The sequence below is a fragment of the Aedes albopictus genome, chromosome 1, assembly GCF_035046485.1.
Source record: "Aedes albopictus strain Foshan chromosome 1, AalbF5, whole genome shotgun sequence".
Lineage (NCBI taxonomy): Eukaryota > Metazoa > Arthropoda > Insecta > Diptera > Culicidae > Aedes > Aedes albopictus.
This window is the reverse complement of record NC_085136.1, coordinates 25,104,011-25,120,363: the sequence shown is the minus strand read 5'-3', so window position 1 is coordinate 25,120,363 and position 16,353 is coordinate 25,104,011. Positions and strand designations below refer to the sequence as shown.

At 44.2% G+C, this 16,353-nt stretch overlaps 3 protein-coding genes across 4 annotated transcripts; 2 read left to right on the top strand and 1 right to left on the bottom strand.

The window, feature by feature from the left end:
• Positions 1-646: 646 nt before the first annotated feature.
• LOC115269521 (uncharacterized protein K02A2.6-like) lies at positions 647-5,636 on the top strand. The gene is made up of 3 exons (XM_062857250.1): positions 647-823; positions 1,605-3,166; positions 3,231-5,636. The coding sequence occupies exons 1-3, from the start codon at positions 742-744 to the stop codon at positions 5,634-5,636; spliced, it is 4,050 nt and encodes a 1,349-aa protein (XP_062713234.1). The 5' UTR covers positions 647-741.
• A 1,083-nt stretch (positions 5,637-6,719) lies between these two features.
• On the bottom strand, positions 6,720-9,478 carry LOC109415216 (inhibitor of growth protein 3). Of its 2 annotated transcripts, none has more exons than XM_019689106.3 (5): positions 9,212-9,478; positions 8,915-8,986; positions 7,918-8,844; positions 7,169-7,551; positions 6,720-7,107 (listed from the first exon to the last, which is right to left on the bottom strand). In XM_019689106.3, the coding sequence occupies exons 1-5, from the start codon at positions 9,237-9,239 to the stop codon at positions 6,991-6,993; spliced, it is 1,527 nt and encodes a 508-aa protein (XP_019544651.2). In that variant the 5' UTR covers positions 9,240-9,478; the 3' UTR covers positions 6,720-6,990. The 2 variants fall into 2 exon arrangements, with proteins under 2 accessions (XP_019544651.2, XP_019544649.2); XM_019689104.3 differs by having other exon boundaries at positions 7,169-7,632; positions 9,212-9,477.
• Positions 9,074-15,556, top strand: LOC109415217 (uncharacterized). Its single transcript, XM_019689107.3, has 2 exons — positions 9,074-9,279; positions 15,198-15,556. The coding sequence occupies exon 2, from the start codon at positions 15,210-15,212 to the stop codon at positions 15,474-15,476; it is 267 nt and encodes an 88-aa protein (XP_019544652.2). The 5' UTR covers positions 9,074-9,279; positions 15,198-15,209; the 3' UTR covers positions 15,477-15,556.
• Positions 15,557-16,353: the final 797 nt, after the last annotated feature.

Genomic DNA, 16,353 nt, shown 5'->3' with positions numbered 1-16,353 from the left:
TGTCATCGTGGATAAAAGAAATCATGAGATTGACGACCTTGCAGTCCTGTTCGTTGAACTTCGTCAATTCGGCCTATACTGCTGGGGCTTCCTTCTTGAGGACTTTCAACAAGCCAACGGACTTCAGGTACTTCTCAACTCGGAACTTGTAGTTTTCATAGCCAGTACCCGTGAATGGGGAATTCCGTAGAATACTTTTTTCCGTGCTGGCCCCATAACCTGTTAAGAATTGACACTTCAGGGTTAACAAGCTTAATGTTTATTGGGCTTCCTTCTTGGTTGAGAGTAAAATGTTGAATGAACATGAAGTGAGAAAGTGTAGAGATGTCAGTGTTTCGTGGCATACTTCGTTACAATAAAATGACGGTTACTGTGATCTCCAACAGTTTCCGAATCGAAGAGGTCCACGAACCAGCTGTACCACTTGTCCGAAAGTGATTCCATATTCCGGGTCGAAAGACAACTCGCCGCTACAGTGCGAGAAATAAATATAAAGACAGAGCCGTTTTCCATACAAAATAATCATATTTAGGGATTGTAACGATGTACTAAATGTACTTCGGTATGAAAGAGTTATTATATAATGTCACAGGCCACTCAAGGGTTACTGAATAATATCGCCCACTTCTATATTGTTGGGAACGTGAGAATGCCGTATGTGTATGTGTGTGTAATGGGTTAAACCTCGGGTTCCAACAGTACAGCGAGACAAAGGAAAGGGAATTCGTTGGTAGACTACCGATGATAGCGGACGTCTCGACGGAGCGCCAATCGGATATAAAGAAGCGGTCATCAGATTTTACAATGGCTTCGAGGAAAATCGGTAAGTCAGATAATTCTATTGAAATACAGCGAATTGCGAAACCAGAGAATATTTCCGTAAAACTTCGGAGAGGGAACGATAAAAAAGCGTTGTGGAGGAGCTAGGAATGTTGAAATAAAGAAAGGAAAGTGCTGCAAAGAAACGGCTGCCATTGAGGGCAGAGGCCTAGATCCGGAAGAAAAATGTGTTTTGCCTTATGGAAATGCGTTTGTTACTAAAAGGTTATGGAACGGGAAGGGTTCATTCAGCAGAAGGGATTTTTAAGAGTGAGTACAAAGAAAAAGTGACGGTGCGGTTGCTGCTTAGAAATACAATTGCGGAAAGTATTGGATCCGGAGATGCTCCATACATATGAAAGGTTATGCTACGTGCAATTTGTTGGCAAGCTTCGTGAAAGGTTATGCTACGTGCAAATGGTGGAGATGCTTCGTGCAAGGTTATGTTACGTACAATTTGGTGCAGAGCTGCGTTCAAGGTTATGCTGCGTGCAAATGGTGGAGGTGCTTCGTGCAACGTAATGCTACGCGTAATGTGGTGCTGCATACTGCATACAAAGTTGTTACATGTTGGGCAAGCTACGTGCTAGATGAAAGATTTGTTATCCTTATGGTGCGTGCGATATTGGGCTCAACAATAGTCTGAGCAAAGTCGTAGCCAGTCGTAGCTCATTTTCGTAATGGTATTGCAATAAAAAAATAGGAAAATATTGGCAAATAAGCGCCAATTGAGTTTGTGGTTGAAGGTTTCATAGAACTAACCATTTCTTTATCTGTTGTTCTAGATGCTTCGGCGATGCCTCCGTTCAAAGTTGGAGGAGATCCAAGGAACGATTGGATGAAATGGAGGAAAGCTTTTGATCGGTTTTTGCGAGCGAATAAGATTGATAATGACGAAGAGAAGTTTGATCTGCTGCTGGTTCTCGGCGGTATAGAACTGCAAGAGTATTATGACAAAATAACCAAGTATGAAGTGCAAAACGTTCTTGTGACTGGGGAAGTAGAAACGTTACAGTATGATTCGGCCGTCACCTCGTTGGAAAGGTATTTTGCTCCACAATTGAACAAGCGGTTCGAGAGACATTTGTTCAGGGCGATGAAGCAGGAGGAAAGCGAGCCGTTTCATGAATTTGTGTTCAGATTGCAAAGTCAGGCAAAACGTAGCGATTTCGTTGATGTGGATGATATGGTTATTGATCAAGTCGTAGAGGGTTGCAAGTCCACAGAACTACGAAAGAAACTCTTGACCGACGACTTGACCCTGAACGACATCATGACACTCGGAAAAACGATTGAGGAGGTTCAAAAGCAATCGAAACAATATGAAAGGCCTACACTGTCGGCATATGCACAGGCACCTCTGGTACAACGCATCGAAAAGCGACCGGATAGATATCAAAATACTGAGTCTCGCAGACGGTGCTACAATTGCAATCGCCCTGGTCACCTAGCCAAAGAAACAGAAAAATGCGCAGCGAAGAACGCAACATGCCATGGCTGTGGAAGTCAAGGACACTTCAAGGTGTGTTGCCGAAAACGGAAGCGGGAGGACTCCCAACAGCGACCGGGACCGGCACCGAAGCGCAGTTCAGTTCATGCTATTCACGACGAAAAGGCTACAACGACAGGAGTCTTCACAATCGACGATGGAACTCAGCTGAAGGAAGTGTTGGAACTGGAAGTAGGTGGGATTACCATGAACCTGTTGGTGGACTCGGGATCCCCAGCCAACATTATCAGCCGCAAAAGTTACGCGTGGCTGAAACAGCAGGGAGCGAGTATTTTGAATGAACGTCGTCCTCACGAAAACGAAACCAACTTGACAGCTTTTGCATCGGAACGGAAAATATTCTTCAGCGATGCGTTCGAAACAGAAATCAAAGTGCCAGAGGATGAATCAGGAGTATGGACCCATGTCCTGGTAGCACCGGATGGCCAAACAAACATACTGAGCAAAGCTACAGCATTCGCTTTGGGTGTGTTGAAAATTGGCTACAATATTCACCACATATCCAGCACGACTGAACCTGTGGAGGAGTTCCCCAAGGTTCCGAACGTATTGCTAAAAATCCAAATCGACGAAACAATTCCGCCAGTTGTTCAAGTGGCCAGGCGACTTCCTATGTCTATGGAAGCGGACGTCGAAGAGGCGATTCGAGATCTACTGGACAAGAACATAATAGAACGCGCTGAGGGACCACTGACATGGGTATCGCCTCTGGTACCTATCCGGAAGGCAGATGGAAACATACGGCTCTGTGTTGATTTGCGAGCTGCAAATCAGGCAGTGAAACGGGAGAATTATCCAATGCCCAACATCGATGCCGCGATGATGTCAATAACAAAGGTAGGTACAGCTTTCCGTTAGTAATCTCTAAGCTCATTGTCACTTTGTTATATAATAAAACTAGATTGCAAGATTATCGAAGATTGACTTAGAAGCAGCTTACTATCATTTCGAATTGGATGAAGACAGCCGTGGAATAACAACCTTCGTAGCTCGTAGTGGGGTGTACAGGTTCCGCATATTAATGTTCGGCATTAAGTCTGCGCCGGAACTATTTCAAAGAGAGATGGAGAACTTGTTTCGAGGGATTGATGGGGTGATCGTATATATGGACGATGTTTTAATCCATGGAGCCACCGAAAAAGAGCACGACACTACGCTGCAGCGGGTGCTCGAAATTTTGAAAGACAGAAATATGCGCATCAACGAACAGAAGTCAGTCTACTCGGCCACGGAAGTTGAATTTCTGGGATATTGTGTCGCGGACAAGGGAATTCGGCCGACCGAAGAGAGGGTAAAGGCGATTCTTGGTTTACAAGCTCCATCGTCGGTTACCGAGCTGAGATCCCTACTGGGTCTTATTAATTTCGTTGGCCGGTTTGTTCCAAATCTTTCGGCCCTAACTTTCAACATGAGACAGCTACTCATTAAAGACAGCTCCTTCCAATGGAACGAAGCTCATGATGCCGAATTGAAGAAGATCAAATCGATCCTAGGGAAAGTCGAATCTCTGGGATATTTTGATCCGGCAGATGACACCCAGCTTGTAACAGATGCTAGTCCGTATGGGCTAGGTACCATATTGATACAAATCAAAGATGGAGTACCCAGGACAATTTCTTGTATCTCTAGGAGTCTGGCAGTACACGAAAAGAAGTATTGCCAAACCGAAAAAGAGTGTTTGGCGATAATCTGGGCAATGGAAAAGCTATTCGTGTATCTTTATGGTATCAAATTTACTTTGATCACTGATTGCAAGCCTCTTGAGTACCTGTTCAACAGAGTACAATCAAAACCATCCGCTCGTATTGAACGGTGGATTTTGCGGCTGCAAAGCTACGACTTTGTAGTACGATATGAACCAGGCAAAAACAACATGGCAGATCCATTGTCAAGGATGTCTCAGGGCGAACAAGAAATTGTCGGAGAAATTGATACGGTTGCGTGGCTCGCACAAGAAATAAAACCATGTGCTCTTTCCATCGAAGAGATAGAATCAGAAACCAAACGCGATGATAGACTCCAAGCTGTAAAGGAGGCCATTTTCTCCGGTCATTGGGACGCGGTTCCGGTCGAGTTCAGGACGGCTACAATAAAAGACGATTTAACTACCTACGGTGAGCTTATTCTACGAGGTGATCGGATCGTTATTCCGAAAGAGTTACAGAATAGGGTTGTTGAGCTTGCCCATTCCGCTCACCAAGGTAGCACGGCTATGAAAGCTCAGCTAAGAGCAAAAGTGTGGTTTCCGTCAATGGATAAGGCTGTTGAGAACTTGGTTCGTGGATGCAAACCTTGTAAAATGACAGGAGTTCCGGACAATCCAAACCCGATGGCGCGCCGTATACCATCGGAGCCCTGGCAGGACATTGCCATTGATTTCAAGGAAGGACTACTAGGCGGCCTCTCCTTGCTGGTCGTGGTATGCTATACCACAAGATTTATTCAGGTGGAACCTATGAAACCAGCAACGGCGCAGAGAGTAATAACAGCATTGCTGCGGATGTTCAGCGTTCTCGGCATTCCGAGATCCATAACTGCAGACAACGGTCCGCAATTCAGGGCAGATGAATTTTCTCGTTTCTGTGTTTGCTATGGTATACATCTGAACTTGTCAACGCCATACTGGCCTGAACAAAATGGCGCGGTTGAGCGCCAGATGCGCAACATAGGTAAAAGACTGAAAATCAGTGAAATTCAAGAGACTGATTGGCAAACGGACTTGTACGAATATCTAACGATGTATCACGCCACTCCTCAGGAAACTACTGGAGTTTCACCAGGAAAAATGATGCTGGGTCGCGAAATCAGGACACGCGTACCGTCGATTCGTACGCCTCACAGTTTGCTATGGGAGGAGGCTCGAGATAGAGACATGGGAAAGAAGGAATACCATAAGCAAATAGCAGATGCTCAACGTCATGCGAAAGACCATACACTGGTTAGAGGAGACACGGTCTTAATGCGCAACTTGAATCCGGGAGCACGAGACTCTACATTTAGAGGGGAGGAATTCGAAGTCGTCGATGTGAATGGGAATGCAGTGCAGGTGCGATCCACTGAATCGGATAAAGTCTATTCGCGAAACAGTGCTCATCTAAAGAAACTCGACAGGGCCCAAGCAGCGGAAACCGATGAACAAAGAGCAACGGATGAACAGGTTGAAGAATGCACATCAAAGGAGCATCGAGAGACAACTCCGACTGAAGTTGTGAAGGAACACATCTCCAAGGAGCAACTCGGACATGGATCTAACCAGCGTATGCGTAAACGACCAGTAAAGTTCCGTGACTATGTCGTAGACGATTAAGAAACTCTGTATGATAAATGAGTGTTTGAAAAGTGGAATAAAGTCACATTTGACAGTACACAAGGTCTTAAAAAAAAGGGAGAGATGTAACGATGTACTAAATGTACTTCGGTATGAAAGAGTTATTATATAATGTCACAGGCCACTCAAGGGTTACTGAATAATATCGCCCACTTCTATATTGTTGGGAACGTGAGAATGCCGTATGTGTATGTGTGTGTAATGGGTTAAACCTCGGGTTCCAACAGTACAGCGAGACAAAGGAAAGGGAATTCGTTGGTAGACTACCGATGATAGCGGACGTCTCGACGGAGCGCCAATCGGATATAAAGAAGCGGTCATCAGATTTTACAGGGATCAAAATCTCTTTTTCTAGCGATTCGATTGTTATGAAAGTTTGTCTGCAACCTTAAAATAACTAGAATTTCTGCTAGAAATATAAATCATCATCCATGAAAACGTTTATATCGACTTTTCAGATTCAAATAAATATAAAGACATGATTTTATATGGAAATAAATGTCTTTATATTTATTTGAATCTGAAAAGTCGATATAAACGTTTTCATGGATGATGATTTATATTTTTAGCCAAAATTCTAGTTAATTTAAGGTTGCAGACAAAAATCCATAACATTCGAATCGCTAGAAAAGAAGATTTTGATCCCTAAACATGATTATTTTGTATGGAAAACGGCTCTGTCTTTATACTTATTTCTCGAACTGTAGGGTTTGCTTCGGATTCCTGCGAGTCGATTACGCCAGCTTCTCTCCACGGCATTGAAAAACAGCTGTGATGCTCGTAGTTTGTTCCATTCAGATGGAGTATCGCAGCATCGTCCTTTACTGAAGAGCACGTAACCTGTGGGGTTTTGGTTATCCGGAACATTGAAAAGGCACAGAGTGCAAACTAACAGAAAGGCATTATTAGGTCGAATTCAAAAGGGTAACCTACGTCACGTGGTGTTGTCACTGATTGAAGAAAATTTGCACCCGTTGCGGTGCTACATATCGCCGACAACTTTATTTTCACGTATGGTATACGATCCAGACTAATATGAAAATGCGTTCGGAATGTTATAGCAATCACACTAGCTTATGTAAGTGGTTTATTGATTTTTAATTTTATTATCGGGTATTATACGAAAGAATTCCATTCAATAAACTTTTACTTGCCATTTTCCGGCGCTAAGCCAATATAGGAAAATTTTGAAAACTCATCCTCTCAGCTGGAAGAAGCGCTAATTGTAATTTAACCGCGAGATTAGGAGGGCGCCTGCCGCGCTACAACATTATTTCTGGGTATAAGTATGGAACGATGAATTTCAATATTACCGTGAATCTTCGTCTGTCCGTTAGTTCTTCCGGGAGGCCCGCCGCTTCATCGAGCTGCTACACTGCGGACAGTACCATTTGCCCTTGGGCGTCGACGTGATGTTCACACACGGATAGTGGAACCACTCGAAGGGACACTGTCAAAAAGAAGAAGAAGAATAATCTGACTGTCTTTACTTCCCTGCAATCAATACTCACATCCTCATTATCGCATGCCACCATATCGCCGTACGAGACCTGATTACAGATGCAATACCGCGGTTCATTCGGATCGTAGGTCCATTCGCCCTCCGGCGTCTGCTCCACCACCATGCCATTCTCGTTCAGCACCACGCTTGGTCCCATCGGGGGTCCACCCGGCAGGTGAGCCGTATGGGCCGATCCTCCGGAACTGCTGCCTGCGATGCCTGCACCTAGACCACCGATACCACTACCACCAGCAGCACCTCCAATGCCGATGCCACCGGATGATGATGGTCCACTGCTGGATGAAGCGGACGATATACCGCCGGGGCCACCACCACCGAGGGAGCCCGCTCCCACACCGGACAGCACTCCCGGAAGCGAGGGCTCTAAAAGATCTAGAGACGAGGAGGACAGATTAGGACTGAGGGCCGCCGAGTGCTGCTGTTGCTGCTTCTGGTGTGCTTGTAACAGTGTGGCTGATGATGGGTGGAATGTGTGTGTTGTTTGGCCGGTGTTAGAATATGAAATTGGGGGAAAGAACGTGATTTGGGTTAATGTCAATGTGATTTGGACATATGCGTCGATTCAAATTCGGTAGGTATTCGTGAGTTGTATATTCTCCTACGTCATGTCTACATAAAACAGAAGTGTTGTCAATCATTTTGTCTTTGCTGCGGAACATATTTTTAAATTAGTAAAAATCTTCTCGTCTCGTCTTGTCTAGATATGAAAAAAGATCAAAATCTCTGTATCATACTAACCTGCCGCTGACGTATTTGCCGTGAGTTTCTTCTTGTGTTGCCTCCGCTGCTGTTGATTGGAGAACGCATTGTTGGTTTCACGTTCCACCGCTTGCAGCGCATTGTGCGTTGCCCCAGCCAACTCCCTGTTGATCAGTAAATCGTGCGGACCGGTACCGGTTCCGCCAGCTCCGTGAATCGCTTCGTACGATGCCTTCAAGCTGGCCGTCCTCCTGCCCTGTTGCATCTGCTGTGTCTGAGCGATGGCCTGGCTGGCCGCGGCCGCTATGGCATTACCCGCTCCAAACTGCTGCAGATTGTAGGCCACCGAGGAAGTGGCCCGAGGAGTCACGGAACTGGATGGAGGGAGCTTGTGGTATGTTTCCGTTGCGGCCACATTCGGTGTGGTCGGGCGCACCACTGGGCTACTTGCGATTCCACCACTGGCGGTGGCCACCGCCTGCCGCTTCTCTGGCGGGGGACCTCCCAACGACGACAGGCCCACCATGCTGCTGTCCCTATCTCGGCGCTTCTCCGGTTTGATGCTGTAACGACTTTCGACTCGAGCCGCCGTCGAGCTCGAAAGCGCACCGGATATTCCGGTCAACGTGTCAAAGTACCGGTTCTCTTTCTGATTCAACCCACCGTTGCTGGTGGAAGAATCCAACTCTAGCGAACGCTTCTCCAAAATCTCGGTGATTCCGTTGTGATCCGCTTCTAATTCACATTTGAATTTATACAGTTCGCTATCCAACCGCCGGAGATAGCGATCGACCAGATCGTACATTTGACCGGCCAACTGAACCTTTTCGTCCGAGTCTTCCAGAACACGGTAGTAGTCCTTACGGATCGAGTCGAACTCCCCGTCGGCCATGCTACCGACCAGTTCGCCTCGGCGGCACTGCTGAAACAGAGTTCGCGCTCGTTTGTCCAGCGAATCAATGTTATCTGGAAGTGAGCATTCAAGACAATCGTTAAATTTTAAAACTCATTATGTACAGCAGTCTTCATCACTTACTCTGCACAGACAGATCCATTTCACGCATTTCTGTAAACCGATCCCGAAGTTCCTGAGGCAAATGCTCAATCACTGCAATGAGAAACGGAAACGCATTAGGCCTTCCCTCTAACCACGTGATCGAATTCAAATTTTTGGGCCAACATTGGGAAATTGCGCGCTCCTTCGTGAACGTGCCCCCACCAAACCGACGTTTCCCGTAAGGTTAGTGGAAGCATCTGTCAAACCGATCACAACAGCGGTGGCTTGCTCCTGCTAAAATTACTATAATCGCCCGGAAACCCCATCGATACCTACTCTCGAGATAATCCTCCAAGTACAGCATCTCGCGGCAGTGCTAGCGAACGTTCCGACACAGGATTCAGGTGAGTTAGCAGCAGATTTATCACAGAAAACACGAATTATATTTCACCGAAATTGAACTCGGCTTGGGTGTTGTTTTGGTTGCTTCCAGTTTTCTTCTTTTTGACGTTTCGAAGCGTATAGGTTTTGTGCGAACGCGCTCTGCAACACTTTGATGTATGAGGTGTGTGTCTCAACTGTTATACATGCTCACTTTAAACGATTTCTACTCAGAGTTGGTTTATTTTAATATTTAATTAAAATATGAATTCAAATCTTTTAAATAAACAGCGAACAAAACAAATACAGACTATTCCTTGCAGTCATAACCAGGCACAAATCAATGCTACGATGGTAATGATATTCATACTTTTATTTGTAATTACGAATTTCTTTACCGACTGCATTTTTACCTCTAAGAAGCTCTTCCATCGTCTTTTTTACCCGGTTGCCGAATCTTTTATTGACACGTTATTTCTTTATCTAGGCAATAGCATACCTAAGCGTCTCTCCATGATGTACTGAAAATTCTACCATTTCTATCATGCCCAGTTAGTCTAGTGGTTAAGGCTATGGATCGCCAATCCGGAGATGGCGGGTTCGATTCCCGTTCCGGTTGCAACCTTACTCAAGTAAAGATTCAAATCCTTACACAACTTTCCGAATGAAATTTGTTCTAGCCTGGATGTCTGTTCTCTGTGTTTTAGTGATTGTGTCGTTTCTAATAATTCTTTTCGTGAAAACCGGATAGAAAAAATCTATTTAGCGGCAAGTTTACAAAAAAAAATATTAATCAGTATTTCCCATAACCTCTACTTTCAAATACTAATAGGTAGCGACACATCTAAATTTGGATACTCTATAAAATTCAATATTCTATTGCATCTTGCTTTGCTTTATAGATTATCGTGCAAATGTTCAATCGTCTAAAATATTTGTTCACACGTCAAACACCAAGGAAAGTAGCAAGTAAACAAACCGATTATTCCATGCACCACCCAAAAAGTGTAACCGAAGCTTAAAATTTCTAGCAGTGAAACGAACCAATGTATGCTGAAACTGGTGGGCAGAGCTGCCACATTACCTGTACAGTCCAGATTCGCTGGTTGGGTCACGACTGCGCCCCGATTAGCGAATCGTGTTCGTTCGTTGGGGCAACTGACAACTGATCAAAATGCTCTAGACACACGCAAGTGACGAGAAATACGTCACGGAACACTCACATACTTGCGTAAACGTTCTGTATACAGAAGCTGTGATGCGACGGCGGTCAGACGTCAAACTCGTTTTGACATCTATTTTGACATTGACAGTGCTTTTTAGTTGGGTTTTGCCCCAACCAGTGAACATTCAACCATCGAGACAGCCCATCTAACGAGCTCTCAACGAACGAATAGTCACTGTATTCCGTACACGAAAAAAGTTGGCACCCCCTCGTTTATTTTGCTACCTCAAAGTATTTTACTAGGACTGAAAGCTTAAAAAATAGTTCCAAAAATATACTATTTTTTGAGTTAACAAACTTGTTCCATTGCCTTGCGGTTTAAAAATAAACGAGGGGGTGCCAAATTTTTTTTTCGTATACAACCCTGTATGTGGCAGCTCTGCTGGTGGGAACATATTGTGGTGTGACAAAAAATTTCTGCAGGGGGTCGAATACGGTGCTAAAAAAGCAATATGTACAGCCTGAATTTGCTGGTAAGGTCACGATTGCGCCCGTCCCAAGCAACCAAAAGTTCGGATTCCACTTGAAGAGCGAACTCAGAAGTTCAAGTTTGGTTCAATTTCGGTTTCGTTGAACTTGATTCTCCAAAAAGTAACTCATGTATTGTTTATGAACTTGGAAGTACATGTACAAGCTTTTGACTTCTCTTCAAAACGACATTGAAGTCGAAAAAAGGTTCAGAAAAAAACTTCCTTTGAACTTTAGGGCAGAGTTCGATAAAAATTTAAACCGAACTCATGTTGAACTTTTGCGTGCCTTTAAAGCTCAAATATAGTTCAAATGGACATATAAAAACAACTTGAAATTTTTAGTTCCGAACTTGTTTTGTACTTGTTTTGAACTTACTACTCCAAAGTACGGATAAATATTATCCGTACCAAAAGTAAACTTCTCATGAACTTCGGAGACATGAAGTTCGGATAAATATTAACCGTACCAAAAGTGAACTTCGCATGAACTTCGGAGACAGCGGAGCCAGGGATAAGTTCACAGTCAATTAAATCACTCGGCAATCGAGCTCTGCAGCCACAGCTTGTGTTAATTTCACAAGTACACTTTGTTTCACTATTATATTTCAACGTACTTACTTGAAATCCACACACAGAATCCGTATTGTGTGGCTCAAAGGCTGCCCTCGCAGCGAGCAACTGTTCCACCCAGTGTTCCGCCGGAGTTTTATTTCGGCTACGGTAAAAGACTTCCAGTTTTGCTGGATGTTTTCAATCCCGTCTCACTAGTCACACCAGCGCACCGGTAATCGACGCAATCATATGCTCTGAAAACTTTCATCACTTCCGAATCACCGACACTGGCACTAATTTATTGCTTCGCACTTGCCTAAACCACAGAGAACAGACATCCAGGCTAGAACAAATTTCATTCGGAAAGTTGTGTAAGGATTTGAATCTTTACTTGAGTATGGTTGCAAACCAATACACGATGACAACACTAACGCCACCAAACACCATATTGCCACAGTCAGTGGTGAATTGAAACATTTCAAGTGGTGAATTTGATTTGTATGGGAAATTAACCGATTGCAGCGCCACGCTATTGCCACTCGTGTTGCCGATTTCAAATAGTTGTTAAATTCCTTACACAGTTTCGGAACTGGACTTGGATGTCTGTTCTCTGTGCCTAAACTGCGAACCAACACAAATTGAAAATGTCAAACTGTGTAAGTTCACAAGAAGTTCCACGTAAACCTTTTCCGAACTTTCGGCTTCGACAAGTTTGCCTCGCAGGGTATTTCAAGTTCAGAGAAAGTTCACATACGAACCTGATTGAGCATCAATAAATGATATCAGCATATTGAGTAAAATCCCTCAGTGCTTAACAACCCAAACATGGAGTAGTGGTTAGGCGCCGGCATTCAACGAGGAGAACCCGAGTTCGAGTCTCAGTAAGTAAAACCATCAAAAATGTATCTCAAGGTATCAATCAATTTGGATTCCACATATGCTAAAGTCTCTCAATAAAAAAATGCTTTTGAGGATTAAGCGCCTTTTTTCATTTTATCGAAGCTCATTTTTAAGCTGAATAGCGTTACTTTCAGCGGCACAAGTGTACTTTTTGTGAACTCAAATTCGGTTAACTACTTAAAAAGTGAGCTGTATAGAACGCTATTCATCTTCCTTCGATTAGCTGATTAAGCCCAAACATGCCGTTTTATCCGAACTTTTGGTTGCTTGGGGTGTTCGCCCGAATCGTGTTCGTTCGTTGGGGCAACTGACAACAACTGATCAAAATTCTCTAGACACACCCAAGTGACGAAAAATACGTCACGAAACACTCACATACTTGCACAAACGTTCTGTATTTATATAGAAGGTGTGATGCGACAGCAGTCGACGTCAAATTCGTTTTGACATTGATTTTGATATTTAAAGTGCTTTTTAGTTGGGTTTTGCTCCAACCAGTAAACATCCAACCATCAAGACAGCCCATCTAACGAGCCGCCAACGAACGAATCGGGAATGTATTGTACATAAGCGACAAAGTCTTTAACTTTATGGTCTGTTCACAATTCGGACTTTATGGCGATTTCTCAAGTTCTTCACTCACGCTGAGGCCTTGAACGTGATTTAATTATATGGGTAAACCAGGTGAAGAAAGCGGCTCTTAGCGAAATTCCATCGGTTTGCTGTAGGTAGTTGTGCCTTCAATAATCCTATCCGCTATTCCTCCAGTAGTGCCTTCTGAGATTGATGTAGGAGATTCTTTGAGGATTATTCCAGGAGTTTTTCGAGCGACACTTCTGAAATTCCTCCAAGAGTTTTTTTTTGCCATTTCTTGACATTCCTTCAAGATTCTTCCTAAGATTTTCTCATAAATCTCCCCGAGATTCCTACAGAGTTTCTTCTGGAATTCTTCCAGGAGTGCCTTCTGAGTTTGATCCAGGAGAATATTTTAGGATTCGTTCAGAAGTTTCATCGTGAGACCCTTAAGAAGTTCCAAAAAATTCCTCCATGAGTATATTTTCATTCAGTAACAAATTTTGAAAACGACGTATAATCAATGCTACACCATTGATTATACGTCGTTTTCAAAATTTGTTACTGCATTCATTTATTTAATATTACATCAAATTCAAGATAAAACTGAATCAACAATATGTCTCCATTATACACGGTCCGTGGCTTTCTCGGTCACGTCCAATGTTCGCCAAGTCACGCTCCACCTGATCCGCCCATCGTGCTCTCTGGGCTCCACGCCTTATTGTGCCAACCGGATAGTTCGCGAACACCAACTTTGCAGGGTTGTTGTCCAGCATTCCCATCGTATCCTACAGGCTTTGGCCACCTTCTGGATGCTGGGTTCGCCGTAGAGTGCAGCGAACTCGTGGTTCATCCTTCTCCGCCACACACCGTTCTCCTGCACAACGCCGAAGGTCGTCCTTAGCACGCGTCGCTCGAAAACTCCGAGTGCTTGTAAGTCCACCTCGAGCATGGTCCATGTCTCGTGCCCGTAGAGGACCACCGGTCTTATTAGCGTTTTATACATGGTGCATTTGGTGCGTGGGTGAATCTTTTTCGACCGCAGTTTGTTCTGGAGCCCGTAGTAGGCCCGACTTCCGCTGATGATACGCCTCCGAATTTCACGGCTCACGTTGTTGTCAGCCGTCAGTAAGGATCCGAGGTGAAATTTACATTCACCGCGTGGAGAGTTGCCTTCACAGCTCGCTCACGACTTTGGTATTGGTTTGCGACCCCAATATTATTCGGCAAACTTTCAGATAAAACTACAAGGTTAAATTCATCCATACATTGTTTTTCGATAGCATGCTTCTGAACTGAGATAATAGCAAATGAATGTAAATCTTTGCAAATGAATGGTCGCAACCTTGCCTTTCAGAGCGATGTTGAAGAGTAGGCAAGAGAGTCCATCACCTTGTCGCAGTCCCCGGCGAGATTCGAATGAACTGGATAGTTCACCCGAAACACTTACGCAGTTTTGCACACCGTCCATCGTTGCTTTAATCAGTCTAGTCAGCTTCCCAGGAAAGCCGTTTTCGTCCATGATTCTCCATAGCTCTGCGCGATCGATACTGTCGTGTGCCGCTTTGAAGTCGATGAACAGGTGATGCGTTTAGACCTGCTATTCACGGCATTTCTGGAGGATTTACCGTACGGTGAAGATCTGGTCTGTTGTGGACCGGCCGTCGATGAAACCGGCTTGATAACTTCCCACGAACTTATTCGTTTTACGTGACAGACGACGGAAGATGATCTGGGATAGCACTTTGTAGGCAGCATTCAAAATAGTGATCGCCCTGAAGTTCTCACATTCCAAATGGTCGCCTTTCTTGTGAATGGGGCAGATTACCCCTTCCTTCCACTCCTCCGGTAGCTGTTCGGTTTCCCAGATTCTGACTATCAGCCGATACAGACAGGTGGCCAACTTTTCTGGGCATATCTTGATGAGTTCAGCTGCGATACCATCCTTACCAGCTGCTTTGTTGGTTTTGAGCTGGCGAATGGCATCCTTAACTTCCCTCAGCGTAGGAGTTGGTTCATTTCCGTCCTCCGCTGCACTGGCGTCGTCGTTTCCTCTGTTGCCGTGGGCTCCCGTGCCTACGTTCTCCAAGGAAGTCCTTGGAAGTCATCTTCGAAGTAAATCTTATTACATACTTTCTTTGTGGTATTACTGTAGCAAACTATTTTCTTAGCGACGAGTGCATAAAAAAATAACAGGCGATGTTGCTTACTTTCGCAGATAAATCCCATCATGCGTCGTCGAGAGATCCAGAGCTTCACCCTCAAGCTGAGCGACCTCAAGGAGTACGATGCGGCCAAACAGCAGCGGCTGGCGGCACGTGCCAACAAAGACGGCTCCACAGCAGCTGGCTCGACGACGGTTGGACCAGACGAAGTGGACCCGATGAAGACCCCCGAGGTTACGATGTCCACTCTGCCGAAGCTGGGCGGCGAGCCAAAAACAAAGCAGGAAATCCGCGCCCGTATAGGGTTTCCCACGGATTTGGCTTTGGAGTAAGTTTTTTTTTGTTTGTAATTTATTTGTATGAAAAAAAAATGGAAACATAAATAATACTGTTATTGTTTGACATTCCACACACACTAAGATTCAGATGTTCCAGCTCAGTAATTTTTTCACTGAGTTCAGTATTTTTTCCATCTTTTTACTGAGTTTTCAACAGCAGATTTATTTCGGTACACTCGGTAATCGTATTTACCGTTCACCAGTAACGATATTTACCGTGCTTCAGTAACTTTTGACAGTTTGTGAGCTGAGCTCGGTAACTCATTTACAGAATATCCGCAAAATAAATAACCGAGCGTACCGAGTTAAATCTGCTGTTGAGAACTCAGTAAAAAGATGGGAAAAATACCGAGCTGATCTTAGTGTGCACGACATCAACATTTTTTTATGAATTTAAATGATGACAATCTATACTAAAGGTTATCGGGTTTGCTCAAATTTTACCGGGGTTGTGAATTGTTTCCTACCATTGATTTTAGCAGCAAATTATTTAGGTACCGAAATGATGTATTCAGGCCTCTGACACGGCCTATATCAATGCATTGGAATCATGGTAGACAGGATGTCCTGGGCGCTAATAAATAGCGCCCACTGTCAAATGCGAAAACATCAACATTTTTTTGTTTAACGTTTATTTTGGGTTGTTGATCAGTTTTTGGAATCATTTTTTTCACCTGTTATGATCACAAAACAGGTCAAACTCGCTTTAATATTAATGTACGGTAAGAGGAGCATGCGATTAGTTGAATAAAGCAACCCAACAAACACGCATTGTGAATGTGATTTCGTGTATGGCTCACAACATCAAAAAAAAACTGCGTTTGTTGATTACACGCTCGTTTTAATTTGCACGAATATGAGTATAAGGCAG